This window comes from Aulostomus chinensis, chromosome 3 (genome assembly GCF_037954235.1).
Source record: "Aulostomus chinensis isolate RoL2024-O1b breed Wild chromosome 3, RoL_Achi_v1.0, whole genome shotgun sequence".
Taxonomy (NCBI): Eukaryota; Metazoa; Chordata; class Actinopteri; order Syngnathiformes; family Aulostomidae; genus Aulostomus; species Aulostomus chinensis.
The window spans coordinates 29,084,996-29,098,931 of record NC_141322.1 but is presented as its reverse complement, the minus strand read 5'-3'; the positions used below and the strand labels follow the sequence as shown (position 1 = coordinate 29,098,931).

The window sequence follows — 13,936 nt, the reverse complement described above, 5'->3', positions numbered from 1 at the left end:
CCTTGGATCCTGTGATCCTTGGATCATGTGATCCTTGGATCCTGTGATCTTGCTACGCTGTGATCCTTTGATGTAACAATGACATCACTCTTCCTGCTGTCGGTGTAAATGAACTCTATCAACAAACTACATCAACCAGGAACGGTTCAGATAAGCTGATCAAACCCATTCAGCATTGATTCTCCACAACTGCTCATCTGACGTGGATCTTTCTGACAACTCAGGAGTCCTGGTACGTTTTCTCACTCAGTCTGACTTTGACATGAAGGCGGCTTTCAGTGTCTTCATATTTGTCACCCAAACACACGTGTAAATCGGTGTCTTTCATTCTCATGGACAGATGCAGCCGACAGAGGAAATCCAGGGGCTGGAGGACATCCTCATGGGTCTCCTCACGGACATGAAGAGGAAGGCGCAAATGTGGCAGCAGGAGAAGGAGAAGCTCCTGGAAGAGATGGAGCTGGAAAAAATTGGCTGGCAGCTGGAAAAGAAGCTGCTGCTGAAGGAGATGGAGCTGAGGGAGAACCTCAGCTCCCAGCAGGACACAAACAGCCTGCTGGATGATGTCATGGGGGCCAGCGGAGACATGCTGGCCCTGACTGAGTCCACAGAAGCCAGCAAAGACCAGCTGGAGGCCGAATGTGTCAAACTGTCCCAAAGAGTGGAGGAAAAGGAGAAAGAGATGGAGTCACAAAAGGAAGAGTGGGACAAAAAAATGGACTCCATGAAGGAGAAGGTGTCCCAGCTGGAGAGGGAGCTGGAGCTTCAAGTCCAGCGGAACCGGAGACTTTGGGTAAGCATGAAAGGATTCCTGATCATTTGGGCTTCAGTCTTAATCCGTTTGGTTTGTTTTCATCCGTCAGAGAACCGACTGAATGAATCTGTCTCTTTGCAGGACTTAGCCCAGAAAAGTGACTCGGAAAAGAAAAAACTCAGGAAGGCACAACGGAAGGAGAGAAAAAGGCAGAAAGCAAGGGAGGAGGAAGAGAAGAGGAGGAGAGACAAGGAGGAGAAGAAGCAGAGAAAGGAGGAAGAGAAGAAGCAGAAAGCAAAGGAGAAAGAAGAGAAGAGGCAGAAAGCCGAGGAAGAAAAGAGGCAGAAAAAGGAGGAAAAAATGAGGCAGCAGGCAAAGGCTGAGGAGGAAAAGAGGCAGAAAAAGGAGGAAAAAATGAGGCAGCAGGCAAAGGCTGAGGAGGAAAAGAGGCAGAAAAAGGAGGAGGAGAAGAGACGGAAGAAGATGGAGGAGGAAGAAAAGAAGCAAAGGAAGGAGGAGGAAAAGAGCCAGAAGGCAAAGGAAGAGGAGGAAAAGAGGCAGAAAAAGGAGGAAGAGAAGAGACGAAAGAAAATGGAGGAGGAAGAAAAGAAGGCGGAGGAAAAGAGGCAGAAGGCAAAAGCCGAGTACGAAAAGAGGCAGAAAAAGGAGGAAGAGAAGAGACAGAAGGAAATGGAGGAGGAGGAAAAGAGGCAAAGGAAGGAGGAGGAAAAGAGCCAGAAAAATGAGGAAGAGAAGAGACGGATGGAAAAGGAGTCCCAAGAAAAGAGGCAGAATATAATTGAGGAGGTAAAGAGACAGAAAATGGAGGAAGAAAAGAGAAGGATGGGAAAGGAGTCCCAAGAAAAGAGGCAGAAGCCAGAAGCAAAGAGTCACATGACAAAGGAGGAGAGAAAGAGGCAGAAGGAGAAAAGTTTGCAGCACTCAAAGAAGGTGGGAGTGAGCCAGAAGGCAAAGGAGGAGGATGGAGACATCCAGAAAAAGGTGGAAAATGAGGGGCAAAAGATGGAGAGACGGAGACGGAGGGCAAAGGAGGGAGGAGAAAAGTCTCAGGGGACAAACCAGGATGAAAGGAGGCCAAAAATGAAGAGAGAAAAAGATGGAGAAGGAAAAACAAGAACAAGGAAAAAGCCTGGACAGGCAACAAACAGTGTTGCTCACCTGTTCAGGGTTCAAGCGCGACCAGGTCAACTTTGAAACCTGGACAAGCAGCCGGACTCCCCAACACAAGACCCTGAAGACAGGAGCTGGCAGCTGCAGGTCCAAAGCTGTTCCTGAAGCACCTGGTAGGGGGGCAGGGGGGCAGGGGGGAGTCATCCCATGCTGGTCATGAACCCAGGAACACAGGGTCCCAAACACACTCCCTGGCCACAGCGCCACACAACCAGAGGACGTATTTAACCGAGGTGATGTCCATCCGTCAGGCTGTGGGGCTTCAAACTGACAGAGCGAAGGAGCGGAAACGTAAAAGGGAGGGAAGAGGGGAAGCAGGCCATGCAGGACACGATGACGACCGTTCAAGCCACTTTAGGTGAACGTGTGCAGGTGGAAACCCTCAACAAAGCTGGAATGGAGCCGAGGAAGAAGAGGCAGACCTCCTGGCAGCAAGACCAGGACACGTGTTGGAGCGGAGGATGTTCTTGAAGCTGAGATCGTCATGGAGACGCCCACTTCAACCTCTTGCTTAACCATGATTTGAATAAACTGAAACAACAAAGTCACACATCTCTGCTTTCTGGATGACGATCTTGGTGTGTCGGTCCATAAACTGGACTGAAACATTGCAGCTGCTGATTGTTTTTCCTGTACTAAATGTTTTTATGAGCAAATTTCAGACTGAATGACTTTGTTTGTGTTTATTGATCACCAACATTTGTGTTGAATCATAATGTACTGGATATGACTGGACAGCAGGTGGTCTCCTCAGCTGAAGCGCCCTGTTACGGTGTTGCAGTCGTCTTGGATGTTGGTGATGACTTGGGTGAAGCGGATGACGCTCCTCTTGTCCGGGTATTGGTTGCTTCCTGGGGCCACGCTGAAGGCTGCCAGCTGCTGGGCCCCGACAACCCTGCAGCCGCACAAAAACACATGACCAGACTCTCAGAGCTGGAATGAAAAAAGATTAAACACCGAATTCTGGAACTCTTGTTCTTGGTATCTTTCTGTATGTCTGTGTGATGCGGTTAGCCTAGCTTAGCATAGGTACATGAAGCAGGGGTAAAAGCAGCTAGCAAGTTCTTATTATAATGATTGAATTCACCTCTTCAGGTCACAAATGAACCTGTGTCTTGTTGGGGTATCGGTCGATCACTGGCCTCATTGTGACAGTTGGATTTATTCCAGTCCAAAGTACTGGATTTATGACGTTCCAGTCAGGGTGAAGTCACCGTTAACCATGTATATTAAGAGTTTACCGACATCAGTTACAAGTTAGTCATGAAATGTAATTATGACTGGGATTGGAAATTTTGTTAACAATGATTTATGGGGTCAATAGTTCGATAGTGTGTGTGTGTGTGTGTGTGACCCGTAGCTGATGGATGGAAGTTGAGATGTGTGCCTGCAACGGTGACCTTTGACCTTGGACCACCAAAAACCTTCACTGCTCACCCCGCAGTCCCAGAGTGCTCTGAGGAGCTTTGAACTTGGGGAATGTCTCTAAAGGTGCGCCGGAGACATCAGCAGCTCCCTTTTGCCATCAAAATGTCATCGGTCTTCCGCCTCAGTAGCAGTGGTGTCATTACAAGAAACTCCCCCGTGGCGCTTCTGAGACGTGGCCTTCACGGGAATTTCTTTGAGTTCGGATAGAAAAATACTACAAACATGGTGCCACGTCTTCTCCCATACGTGCTGAGGTACTGCTGAGCGTCACTGGTTTATCAGTCAGGCCTGAGATGGTGGCGCCCTCATGTGTTGACGCCACCCCCCCCCCCCCCCCCATCATCTCTTAGCCGAGGTTATGTTATTCCCCTCCGTCCCTGAACGCAGCACCCGCCCTCCTCCTTTTGTACTTGCCCTTTAAGTGCAGATGAAAGGTGGTTGTGTAATTTGGGTGAAAGAGGAGAAGGAGGAGCGGAGTGGATGGAGGGCAGCCGGCGGTGACTCACCGACCAGGACTCGGACAGGTAAGTCACCTCTCCCGCGCAGGTGATTTCTGACCGCCACGGTTCGACCGTTGCAGCAGCAGCAGCTGGACGCCACGTTCAGTGCGTTTTGATGGCAGTTCGTAACGTTGGCATTATTCGGCTCGCCGAAATGACGTCATTTTCGCGCACAAATACGCGATCTGCTGTTGTAACTCCAGCAGTCAATGATTTATTTAGTTGAAGGCAGTCGTTTTCATATAAATATTAATGTCATTTAATGTAACGGCACCGTTACCGTCACCTTCCCCCCCTGTAACCGAGGGGATGTGCGCGGTGGCCTCAGCTGATTGTTGCTTCTGAGTTTCTGTTTGATTGCGTCAGGTTGTTGGTTTTCTTTGTTCCTTTACGTGTGAAATTAAAAACAAAACTTCCTACATGTGCAATAAACTGGTGCATTGCTAAAATTCCTTTAAGTTTTAAAAAATTTTTTTTTTTTTAGCATGGTTCAAATTTAGCTGTCCTAAAATAATATCAACCAAAAATACAAATGTGGAAATTATAAAGTAATAAACTGATAAATGACAATTTCTTTATTTTTCTGTTACTTAAAATGCAAATCAGCAAGAAAATCCTTTTTAAAAAAATGTTCTTTTACGTTTCTAAGTTCATGGCTGCAGTCAGCACTTTTGGCTTGAATCGCTCTTTGATAAGGAAAAGAATCAGTTTTCCTTTCTCCTCACAAGCACAGTCAAAGTTTACTGTCTTTAATGGCAACTGTGATATTTAACTTATCAGTCACTGACGCCTCTGATCCTTACTTTTTTTTTTCTTTGTGATACACATGTGGTCTGAGCTCCTTTCAGCTCTGCCTTTATTTTCGTAGCTTTTCTTCATGGTTCGAGCTCAGTGCTCAGCGCATCATTCTGGAAGCCGCCACCTGGCGTTCAGTGCTGACCTCTCACCTCCTGTGACTCTGCAAATTCAGAATCAGCAACAATCTGATGAAGGCTCATGAGCTCGTCCGAACATGATTGCCTAAATTCATGCTCAGAATGAAAGGCGGTTGGTAATCAATCATCCACCGGCTTGTGGAGCACTGTTCCGCTCCGAGGGACTGAGCTGCGGGGCCGGTGACGCACTGAGGCGCTTCACGTACAGTCAAACTGTGGCAAATGAACAACCTGCGCTTGTGTTTCTGCAGAAGCGTGCAGCCATGGAGCAGAGCGCGGGTAAAATGCTGGTGCTAGCCGGGAGTGTGCTGGTGCTGCCGCTCCTCGCCTTCATCACCTCCGTCATGTTCTGGCCCGGAGCTCTCATCAGGGCCTACAACTGGTAAACAAACACACACCAGCACACACACATACAGACTGGTGTGTGTGTTTACTTCAAGAAGGCTCAACAATTTGTCTGTTTAGTGCTGCGAGGCTGACAGCCTGCTGGTGGTTTATTGAGATCTTAATTTGGGGCAATTATATAAAAGTATTCACTAGAAAATCCAAAGCGAGGCAGTTATTAAATTACATGGCAATTTTACATCTGCGCAATTATCTTGGGGGGGGGGGGGGGGAGTGCAGCAACATTTGTCGGTGAGTTGCAAATTTCTCCCATTAATCCCTCATAAACAATTCCTCCCAGCGACCTCAAGGTGGCGCGATGATAAATATACGCTTGCATAATTATTTTCAAATTGTTCTCCTGCTGAGTCACTGAGGCCTCATCCATGAAATGTTGTTATGCACAAATTTGCTCTTAATTTCTTGCGTTAGCCCTCAGTTGCGTCTTTCAGGCAGGAGGCAGATGCCTGGTGCTGTTTGTGATGTCTCTTGCTGTCTGTAAGCAGTAAATCGAGGGTTAAAACCTCCTTTAGTGTGCATGAACAGTTTTGAGTATAAGAGGATTTTATGAAAGAGGCCCTTTGTGCTTGGCCATGTCTGCCCGGAGGGTTTTTTCCCTCCATTCTAAACTAATTAATTGTGGTAAACATATTTCAATAAAAACCGTGTATTTAAGATTATCTACAGAATATCACGTTAAAGTCGACTATATGTTGCAGCGGGCCGGTGCGTTGGCGTGAAGTCCCTGGCGCTCCTCTTGTGAAATGGAATGAATGCCGTGGACTTTGTCGTCGTTGTAAAAACGCCGCTTGTTGGCGGCTCTGTTGATCATCAGCAGTGAGGAGTTGCTGTCATGTAATCTTGTTTTTGTAACATGAAGAAAATGTCACTTATAAAACTCAGAATTTTTCACTCAAGAGGGGATGAGAATCAGATCTGGTCGACAGGAGTGGTGGTTTTGAGGAACTGAACTGAAGATTATATGAAGGTAGAAATAACTGGATGATTTTAATTGTAATGTAAGTCGTAATGTAAAAATAACCCCCCCAAAAACACACTTTTAACAGGTGTAATTCGATGGTGGCCAGTTGCCCCATTTGATTACATCCTAAGGGGGTCCAGGGCGGCAGGCAGCTCTGCGTTTGCTCCAGACTGGAGCGTGTGTTGACATCATGACTCACTTTGAATAAAAGCGTTGAGTAAACAGGATCCAGGCTGGAAACAAACAAAGTTCCCCTTTTAAGTTGATAAATCCCTCGTGTGTTAGCATGCTGCCTACTGCTAGCATGATAGTAGAGTCTTGTCCTATTCATCACGGCTGTTGCTGTTGCGAACAAATTAAGATGATACTTGCAGATGAGATGCTCCAATCCTCCCCAGGTACATGCGTCACAAGCTGGGGCTGGTGGTCCGGTACGCTCACAGTGGGAGTTACCGCTTCTGCTATTCCAGCCGTGGGACGCCAGGCAGCGCCCTGCCGTCACTGCTGCTTCTGCACGGCTTCTCTGCCACCAAAGACATGTGGTTACCTGTCGTTAAGGTAGAAAACACAGACATGATGTGTCACGTACAGACGATGGAATACAGAAATGTGTGTGTGTGTGTGGGGGGGGGGGGGGGTTGCTAAAAAGTCGTAATATTTATATTTGATTATCCAAATTTCAGTTTTCAAAGCCTGGATTAACAGTAAGCTACTTTTTGTACTAAAATCCCTCTTTAGTGTCCAAAATTGCTGTGGCAGCACTTTCAGACGTTGAGCACTTGGTTGGTCGACAGCGTGACAGCGTTCACTGCATGTTAATCGTTAAAGCACCTGATAATTGGAACATCCAGCGAAATTTGATGCTGTGGGTGAAACTTCACTCCAAGACAGCAAAACTTTGTCACATCGCCATTCATGTTTATTTTTTAAAAGGACAAGATATTCCGGAATTTCCCACCCTTCAACCTTCTATTCATGACACACACTTTCAGTGAGTTCTAAGGTGCGTTTGTTTTCCCCTCCAGCACCTTCCCAGGGATCAGCACGTGGTGTGTGTTGACATGCCGGGACACGAGGGGACCAGTCGCACTGGTGCTGAGGACTACAGCATCCAGGGCCAGGTTGGCCGGATCCGCCAGGTCAGTGTGTGTATTGACCCAGACTCTTGTGTTTCGGAACAATTGCGTGCGTCCCTAACCTGCTCAGCTACATTCCGTCTGTAAACGCCATGAAAGATGACACTGTTTGAATAAGTAACACCTGAGTCTCGCTCTCCAGTTTGTGCAGAGTATTGGTCTGGACAGAAGACCGTTTCACCTGGTTGGGACATCGATGGGTGGGAATGTTGCCGGGGTGTACGCTGCTCATTACCCTGCCCACCTGAGCGGCGTCACTTTAATGTGCCCTGCAGGTAAACTCACCCAAGTCGGCCACTATAACGTCAACATTCCCCTCCAGGAACGTGAGACGGATTCATCGGTCAGAATTACAATCCCTCTTCCTCATCCTGCTCTCCAGGTCTGGATTATCCCACAGATACAAAGTTCATCCGTCGTCTGAGGGAGTTGGAGAAGAACCAGCAGGAGGAGTCGATCCCTCTGATCCCCTCCACTCACCAGGAGATGGAGGAAATGCTCCAACTCTGCTGCTTCACCCCCCTCAATCTACCTCGGCAGGTACAGGCTGTACTTCCTGGTCTAAGATCACACCTTCCTCGCCCATTTAAGAATCACTGAGGGATGTTTGTGTGGTCAGGTCCTGCGTGGTCTCCTGGACAACAGGATCCCCAACAACGGTTTCTACAGAGAAGGTCAGCCCGTCTCCTCCACACTGCTCCAACTGTTTTTGTCCTTCATGACCTTTTCTTCCTCTGTCGCGCCTCCAAAAGAGCAGAGATACACAATAAAGGGAGTGAGAAGTCGCCGCCGCAGCAGGTTGTCTGTTTCTCACCGGATCCTGGCCTCGCTGTCCTCCAGCTTTACAACGTGTCAATCAAGCCGGAGATTTTGAACCTCGGTTGTTTCTTGTAAAAATCTTCTCTGCTCTCTGAAATTCTTTCGCTAGAATTTCTGTTGGTGCAAACTCAAGAGTCTGAGCAGTGAACACAAGTATTATTTTCTTTGCTTGAATATTTAATGCGTGTGTGTGTGTGTGTGTTCATGTTTCAGTGTTCATGGAGATTGTTGGAGAAAAGTCTCGTCACTCACTACAAGAAAACCTGCGATTGCTCGCTTCGCCACTGCAGGTCATCTGGGGGAAGGAAGACCAGGTGAGTGATTACACCATCACAGGTGTGTGAACACTTTGATCAACTGAATGATTCACGTTTAAATTTAATGACAAATCTCAGCCGTATCGGTTGGGTGTCTTAGGTCACCAGAAGGGGTTTCGGTGATCCCGAACCACTAAACCTGTCTGCTCTGCTCGCCCAGGTGCTGGACGTGTCGGGGGCAGCGGTGCTGCAGGCGGCGGTGCCGAGCTGCCAGGTGTCACTGCTGGACAACTGCGGTCACTCGGTGGCGTTGGAGCGGCCGAGGAAAGCCGCCCAGCTCATCATGGACTTTCTGACCGCGCAGAACCTCGGCATCGAAGACGTGAAGAAACTTTCCTGAAGAGGAACGGTGAACTGTATTTTGCATTCCTGACATCAGTGACAAGGCGGCGAGGAGATCGGAGGTTATGATGAACTTAATGAGGATGGCGACGCACATGATAGGCTACCTGTTTCCCTTGATATATGCACAAGTGTCCACAGCACCATGCAGGAGGTTTCAGTCTCCGTTTCAGTTCACGTTAGTTCACGTTTTCTCTTTGAGGAAACTGCAGCTTTGCCTTGTTTCCTGTCACTTGCTGACTGGTGTGTGGTGAGTTGAGTCACAGCAGGAAACTAAACACATCCTGACTGACTGAGAGAAACGTGAATGCGCTGTGAGATTTAATGAGATTCTTCTATGTATTTTATAAACTACAGAGTTTAAAAGTTGAGGTGATTTATAACTCAAGCTGTGCAGCGATGATTCCGGCCCAGCTTTACTGGACAACTGTTAAAGTACAATTATTTATTTCAATATCAGCATCTCTTTATTTACAGTATGAGGATAGTTTAATATTCAGTAAAATGTCTACTCTGATAGCTTAGAATATTCCACTCCAGCTAGTTGTGGATCTTAACCCTTGAAGCTCCATCACCCGTCAAGGTCATCGTCACTACGGAGGACAGTTCCAGAGGAGCCAGGTCTCAGGGTTACAGGGCCACCAGCACAGGCCGCCCCGTGGTCAATGGTGTCTGACAGCAAAAATAAACAAACAAAAGGAATTCTCTGTTTCTGCATGTTGTCATAAACCAGCCAAGAGCACCGTTACAAACTTGGCTCAGGCTTGTAACAAAAGGAAAGTCCTCCCACTCCCACATCCTTTTTCTGCCTGGAGGCGGTCTGAGATGTGTGAATGAGTGGAAGTGTGTGAAGGAGTGCTGCTCAAATGGGGAAAAAAGAAAATGCGCAAACTTCAGAGGAGGCTCTTATCTCCTCTCTTCCTGCACCATGGGGGCGACCCTTGACCCACACTGGCTGCTGCCAGCGGAAAACGGAACAGGAAGTTGAGAGGGTAGAGGATGGGCGGCTACACCAGCCTCATCAGGAAGAGCGAAGATTTTGAGACTGTGTTTCTCGATGTATTTTGCAGCAGACGGTGACCCGTCTTTGGCCTCTGTTTTTGATGTAAGATGCAAGGTGTCATCTACAACTCATTCAAATACAAATACATAATCTTATTAATGAGCAAGCCGGATGCCAAGGCACTCTTTTTCAGGTTACAGCCTTTTTTTGTGTGTTTTTTTTGCCAAAGAGCACCTTCAGATTACTTTCTTTACAATCTACACGCCGTGGCTCTCCAGTCCTTTCCTCCTTGGTTTACTCTGTCGCAGACATAATCTTTTTAATTGCTGTCGTTCAAACATGGTGGTTACGACCATCGAAGTACGTCACAATTACAAAAGGAGCGCTTCGACGGAGGTCTGCTGTCTCTCCTTTGGCGCTGATTATATCCAGTAGGTGGCGACAATGCAGCTTCATGCTGTTTGTCATCTGCCAACGGAGTCGAGCGAAGAAGACTGCCGCGCAAGCGCAGATGCCCGCGCATCCTCGCGTTGTTAGCAAAACTCACCCAGACAGCGTCAGCTGGTGAGTGTGAAACTTCCAGCCTTGGTTGACTGTTACACCGGTAACGAGCGACGGTATGTGACACGTTAGCTGCGTTTATTTGTCGGTGAGGCGGCTACAAATATAAAAATATTTGACGTCATTGTCGGCGCTCCAAGACGCTCAGCACGCCTGACGCTGGCCAAAGGAGGTTGTCAGTGTCAAATGTTCACGACGGTCAGTCTCGATCCGTCCGGTGCTCTAACGGCCAACTTGCTACGTTTGTTATCTGACCGACAAGTTTGTACAGGAACTAATGCACAGTTCCACTCATTTATTTACATTTTATTTTAAACATAGCAAAAGCCACGGCCTAGTTTATGGCGTGCGACGCTGCAACGAAATGTTTTTGTCGTTTATTATTATTATTACAATAAATATAATATTCGTCGCACAGTAACGTGACCTTGACATTGAGAACGACTGACAGCAAATCTAACGCCTCCAAATCATCACGAACTGAATTTCAGGAGTTTGTTAACTCTACTTGCATTTTATTGTTGTTAGGGTTTGAATTTTAATCAAGATTCGATCTTATGATGTTATATGTGAATGAATGAAGTGTGGCACAGTCTGCCGCAGTTATAAATATGAAAATGGAATTATAACGTGAATATTTGTCAGAAATACAACGCTTAACGCGCCGCATGACCTCTCCAATCACTGCTCAATCATAAGCAATTTGCACAAGTAAAATGAAATTATGTTGAGTAACTTCATGTTTGGTTCAGTTGCAAATCTCAAAAGCGGACGCAATGAATGACAAAGTTTGATTAAAAAAAAAAAGTCTGCATCTCAAGGAAGGAACATGGATTTAACTGAGATGTGGAATGAAGAAGGCCTGCAGAAAACAGACGTTCATTCTGCCGATGATCCTTCAGTGGTTTCAGGATGTGAGACAGGCTCAATATGAGGAGTCTGGCCAGGAGATGAGCGGGGAGTTTTCTCCTGTGCCGCAGTGTCATCACACACACACACACACACACACACACACACACACACACACACACACACACACACAAACAATACGTGTGTCAAAGGGCAACGTCTGGGGTCTGTTCATGGCTCGCCCTTACAGTCAGGTGAAGCTGCTACACTGACTAGCCAAGATGATGTAGGAAATTGTAGTCACCGACAGCGCATCCACACAGTCACTCCCTGCTGCAACTGTCTGGATGGCTCCAGTGAGACTTCATGTCTGTTTTAGGTCGAAGGTGTTCGTGCCGGCTGACTGACCTGCTGCTCGTCGCCCGAGGGAGCCGCACCACTCATGTTTTAATAGGATGAATTGCTCCAGCAAAAAGGAAGAACCTGCTGTTTACCAACGGTTGTCTTGAAGAACGCCGCACCGTACCGGTACTTGAAGGTCTGCCTGTAAGTGCACGATTGTCCATGATTCTCCAAGTCCACGATTTGACCCGTTGCATTTCAGTGTCACTCAAACAGCGGGATTCTTTGTGTTTTTCCCGGCAACAACTGCTAATATCGATACATGTCAGAATTAACCATCTGTGCAGGTTTGTCAAATGTTGAAATAGCTTTGTGTGTGTGTGTGTGTGTGTGTGTGTGTAGTGTGCTAGAGGATGACTCTACCAGACTCAGTGCAGTCGACCTGAAGCATTTCATCATCACAGGCCTGAGGAACCTGCACGGCGAGGTGAGGTCATCAGCTGTCAGGCAGTGGAGGAAACACATCCCAGTTTAAACCAGCTGGGATCTTCTCTGAAGTTTTATGATGCTCTTTCTCTCTCTTTTTTTTTTTTTTTTGTAGAGCTGAGTTGATTGAAATAATTAATCTGCAGTCACTTTGGGGATCAACTAATTGTTGTAGAAGGAAATATGTACAACTACCCGAGGCTTGAAGATGCCGGTTCATTATTCACCCATGAGTGTTTGTGTGTGTGTGCGTGCTTGTGTGTGTGTGTGTGTGTGTGTGTGTGTGTGTGCGTGTGTGTGTGTGTGTGTGTGTGTGTGTGTGTGTTTCAGGTGGGAGCAGCTTTGCCCTTTGACCTCTTGAAGTACGATGAAAACACGCTCACTGCGCTTCTGCGTGTTTACAGCAGGTGAGCGTTCCGGTTCAAACCCGTGTTCACAAGTGATGGTTGAAAACAAGTAGATGTTGAAAGTGTGGTTGCCTTCAGGGGTTTGGTGAAGTTGTGGAGCTCCTTGACGCTGCTGGGCTCCTACCAGAATCAGGCCTGCGCCTTCCGAGTGCTGCAGGTCAGTCGGCTCGCGTACAGACACCATTCACGTCTCATATTTCACCACAAACTCTGCCGCATCGGGTGATGTCATACCTTCTGGGAGCTCTTATGTCCTGCCTTTCTGAGTCAGACTGTGTTTCTGACTTGACACATGAATAAAAGTTCCCAAGGTCAGCAGGGAGCATCTGCTCTGGAAACGCTGTGGTTCTGTTGTGCTGCTCACTGACAGGATGCTCTTGTGTCCTCAGGTGTCTCCTTTCTTATTGGCGCTGTCGGGAAACAGTCGAGAGCTGCAGCTGGACTGACGCAGGAGGACCGGCATCGTCTTCAGGATGAATTTCATTTGGAGTCAAGTTCGGATGAAATGTCGGCTCTGCTTCTCCGTGGCAGCAGCCACAGCGGCTCCTCCCTCCCGCCGGATGCTCCACATCGGCCAGCGAGCCTCCCTCACTAAAGCCTTCTCCTCCCGTGATGTGGAGCTCTTCGCAGATCTGACGGGTGACACCAACCCCCTCCACCTAGACCCGGTCTACGCCAGCACCACCTCCTTCGAGACGCCCATCGTCCACGGTGTCCTCATCAACGGCTTGATGTCCGCTGTTCTTGGCACCAAGATGCCTGGCCGAGGGTGCGTCTTCTTGTACCAGGAGATCCGCTTCCCGGCGCCGCTCTACATTGGTGAAGAGGTGCTGGCTGAAGCTGAGATCCGCAAGATCAAGATGTCCTTCGCCTACATCGCGGTGACGTGCTCTGTCAAGGACAAGGTGGTGATGGAGGGGGAGGTGATGGTGATGATGCCTGCGGAGCAGCAGCAGAGGAGCTGATGAGGGAAGGTCAGAGGTCACTGGCAAGAGATGGATCAGACAATGTGACACAGCTCGGCATCCATTTGGATGCTGGTTGGATTTTTTTGGCACAAGGGAATTCACTCAATTCTTTGTAACTGATTTGTTTGATGAGGATAGTATGTTTTGTTTATCACTGATTGTAGTCTTGTTACCGTGACAACGTGATCATTTGGTCAGAGGAGCATCCTGACAGACACGTTGGTCCATTATTTGTTATTCATGTCATCAAGCGTCATCTGTATGATTTGCTCTGCGTTTTGTTTTTATGGAATAAAGATGCTCCACTGGTCACCTCAGCGTGTGTGACTGGACAGTCTTGGGTTCATCGACGCGCTTCCCTCCACCTCAGTGTGGTTTAGCGCTCGGACGTCAACCAGAACGTCCAATCGTGTGTTTTCCACATTCGACAATCTTCCATGTTTCCATTCCAACTGATCTCCTCAGCAGGCTGCAGCACTGCAGTCTCCTTTTTGTCAGTCTGGGGGGGGGGGGCTCAGTAAGGGAGCGCTGT

The 13,936-nt window shown here is 47.8% G+C and overlaps 4 protein-coding genes across 4 annotated transcripts; all 4 read left to right on the top strand.

Moving 5' to 3' along the window:
• Positions 1-108: 108 nt before the first annotated feature.
• LOC147268540 (uncharacterized) lies at positions 109-2,438 on the top strand. Its single transcript, XM_086200199.1, has 3 exons — positions 109-232; positions 341-793; positions 896-2,438. The coding sequence occupies exons 2-3, from the start codon at positions 341-343 to the stop codon at positions 1,967-1,969; spliced, it is 1,527 nt and encodes a 508-aa protein (XP_086056325.1). The 5' UTR covers positions 109-232; the 3' UTR covers positions 1,970-2,438.
• A 1,332-nt stretch (positions 2,439-3,770) lies between these two features.
• Positions 3,771-9,857, top strand: LOC147268539 (monoacylglycerol lipase abhd6-B-like). The gene is made up of 9 exons (XM_086200890.1): positions 3,771-3,897; positions 5,060-5,190; positions 6,573-6,732; positions 7,200-7,313; positions 7,453-7,585; positions 7,693-7,850; positions 7,930-7,984; positions 8,343-8,443; positions 8,607-9,857. The coding sequence occupies exons 2-9, from the start codon at positions 5,072-5,074 to the stop codon at positions 8,784-8,786; spliced, it is 1,020 nt and encodes a 339-aa protein (XP_086057016.1). The 5' UTR covers positions 3,771-3,897; positions 5,060-5,071; the 3' UTR covers positions 8,787-9,857.
• Positions 9,858-11,641: 1,784 nt separating this feature from the next.
• On the top strand, positions 11,642-12,963 carry rpp14 (ribonuclease P/MRP 14 subunit). Its single transcript, XM_086200888.1, is given in 6 exon segments — positions 11,642-11,696; positions 11,699-11,747; positions 11,946-12,030; positions 12,360-12,436; positions 12,515-12,593; positions 12,826-12,963. Coding segments are annotated over 6 exon segments (387 nt in total). The 5' UTR covers positions 11,642-11,656; the 3' UTR covers positions 12,883-12,963.
• LOC147268537 (hydroxyacyl-thioester dehydratase type 2, mitochondrial-like) lies at positions 12,910-13,716 on the top strand. Its single transcript, XM_086200887.1, has one exon. The coding sequence runs from the start codon at positions 12,910-12,912 to the stop codon at positions 13,399-13,401; it is 492 nt and encodes a 163-aa protein (XP_086057013.1). The 3' UTR covers positions 13,402-13,716.
• The last annotated feature ends 220 nt before the right edge of the window (positions 13,717-13,936 follow it).

What these genes read in the sequence shown, in the direction of transcription:
- LOC147268540 (XM_086200199.1), top strand. Translation starts at nt 341, where the DNA reads ATGCAGCCGACAGAGGAAATCCAGGGGCTGGAGGACATCCTCATGGGT. An exon ending in AGCGGAACCGGAGACTTTGG is followed by an intron (nt 794 to 895) that starts GTAAGCATGAAA and finishes GTCTCTTTGCAG; the next exon opens with GACTTAGCCCAGAAAAGTGA.
- LOC147268539 (XM_086200890.1), top strand. Translation starts at nt 5,072, where the DNA reads ATGGAGCAGAGCGCGGGTAAAATGCTGGTGCTAGCCGGGAGTGTGCTG. An exon ending in TGTGGTTACCTGTCGTTAAG is followed by an intron (nt 6,733 to 7,199) that starts GTAGAAAACACA and finishes TTTCCCCTCCAG; the next exon opens with CACCTTCCCAGGGATCAGCA. An exon ending in CCCTCAATCTACCTCGGCAG is followed by an intron (nt 7,851 to 7,929) that starts GTACAGGCTGTA and finishes TTGTGTGGTCAG; the next exon opens with GTCCTGCGTGGTCTCCTGGA.
- LOC147268537 (XM_086200887.1), top strand. Translation starts at nt 12,910, where the DNA reads ATGAATTTCATTTGGAGTCAAGTTCGGATGAAATGTCGGCTCTGCTTC.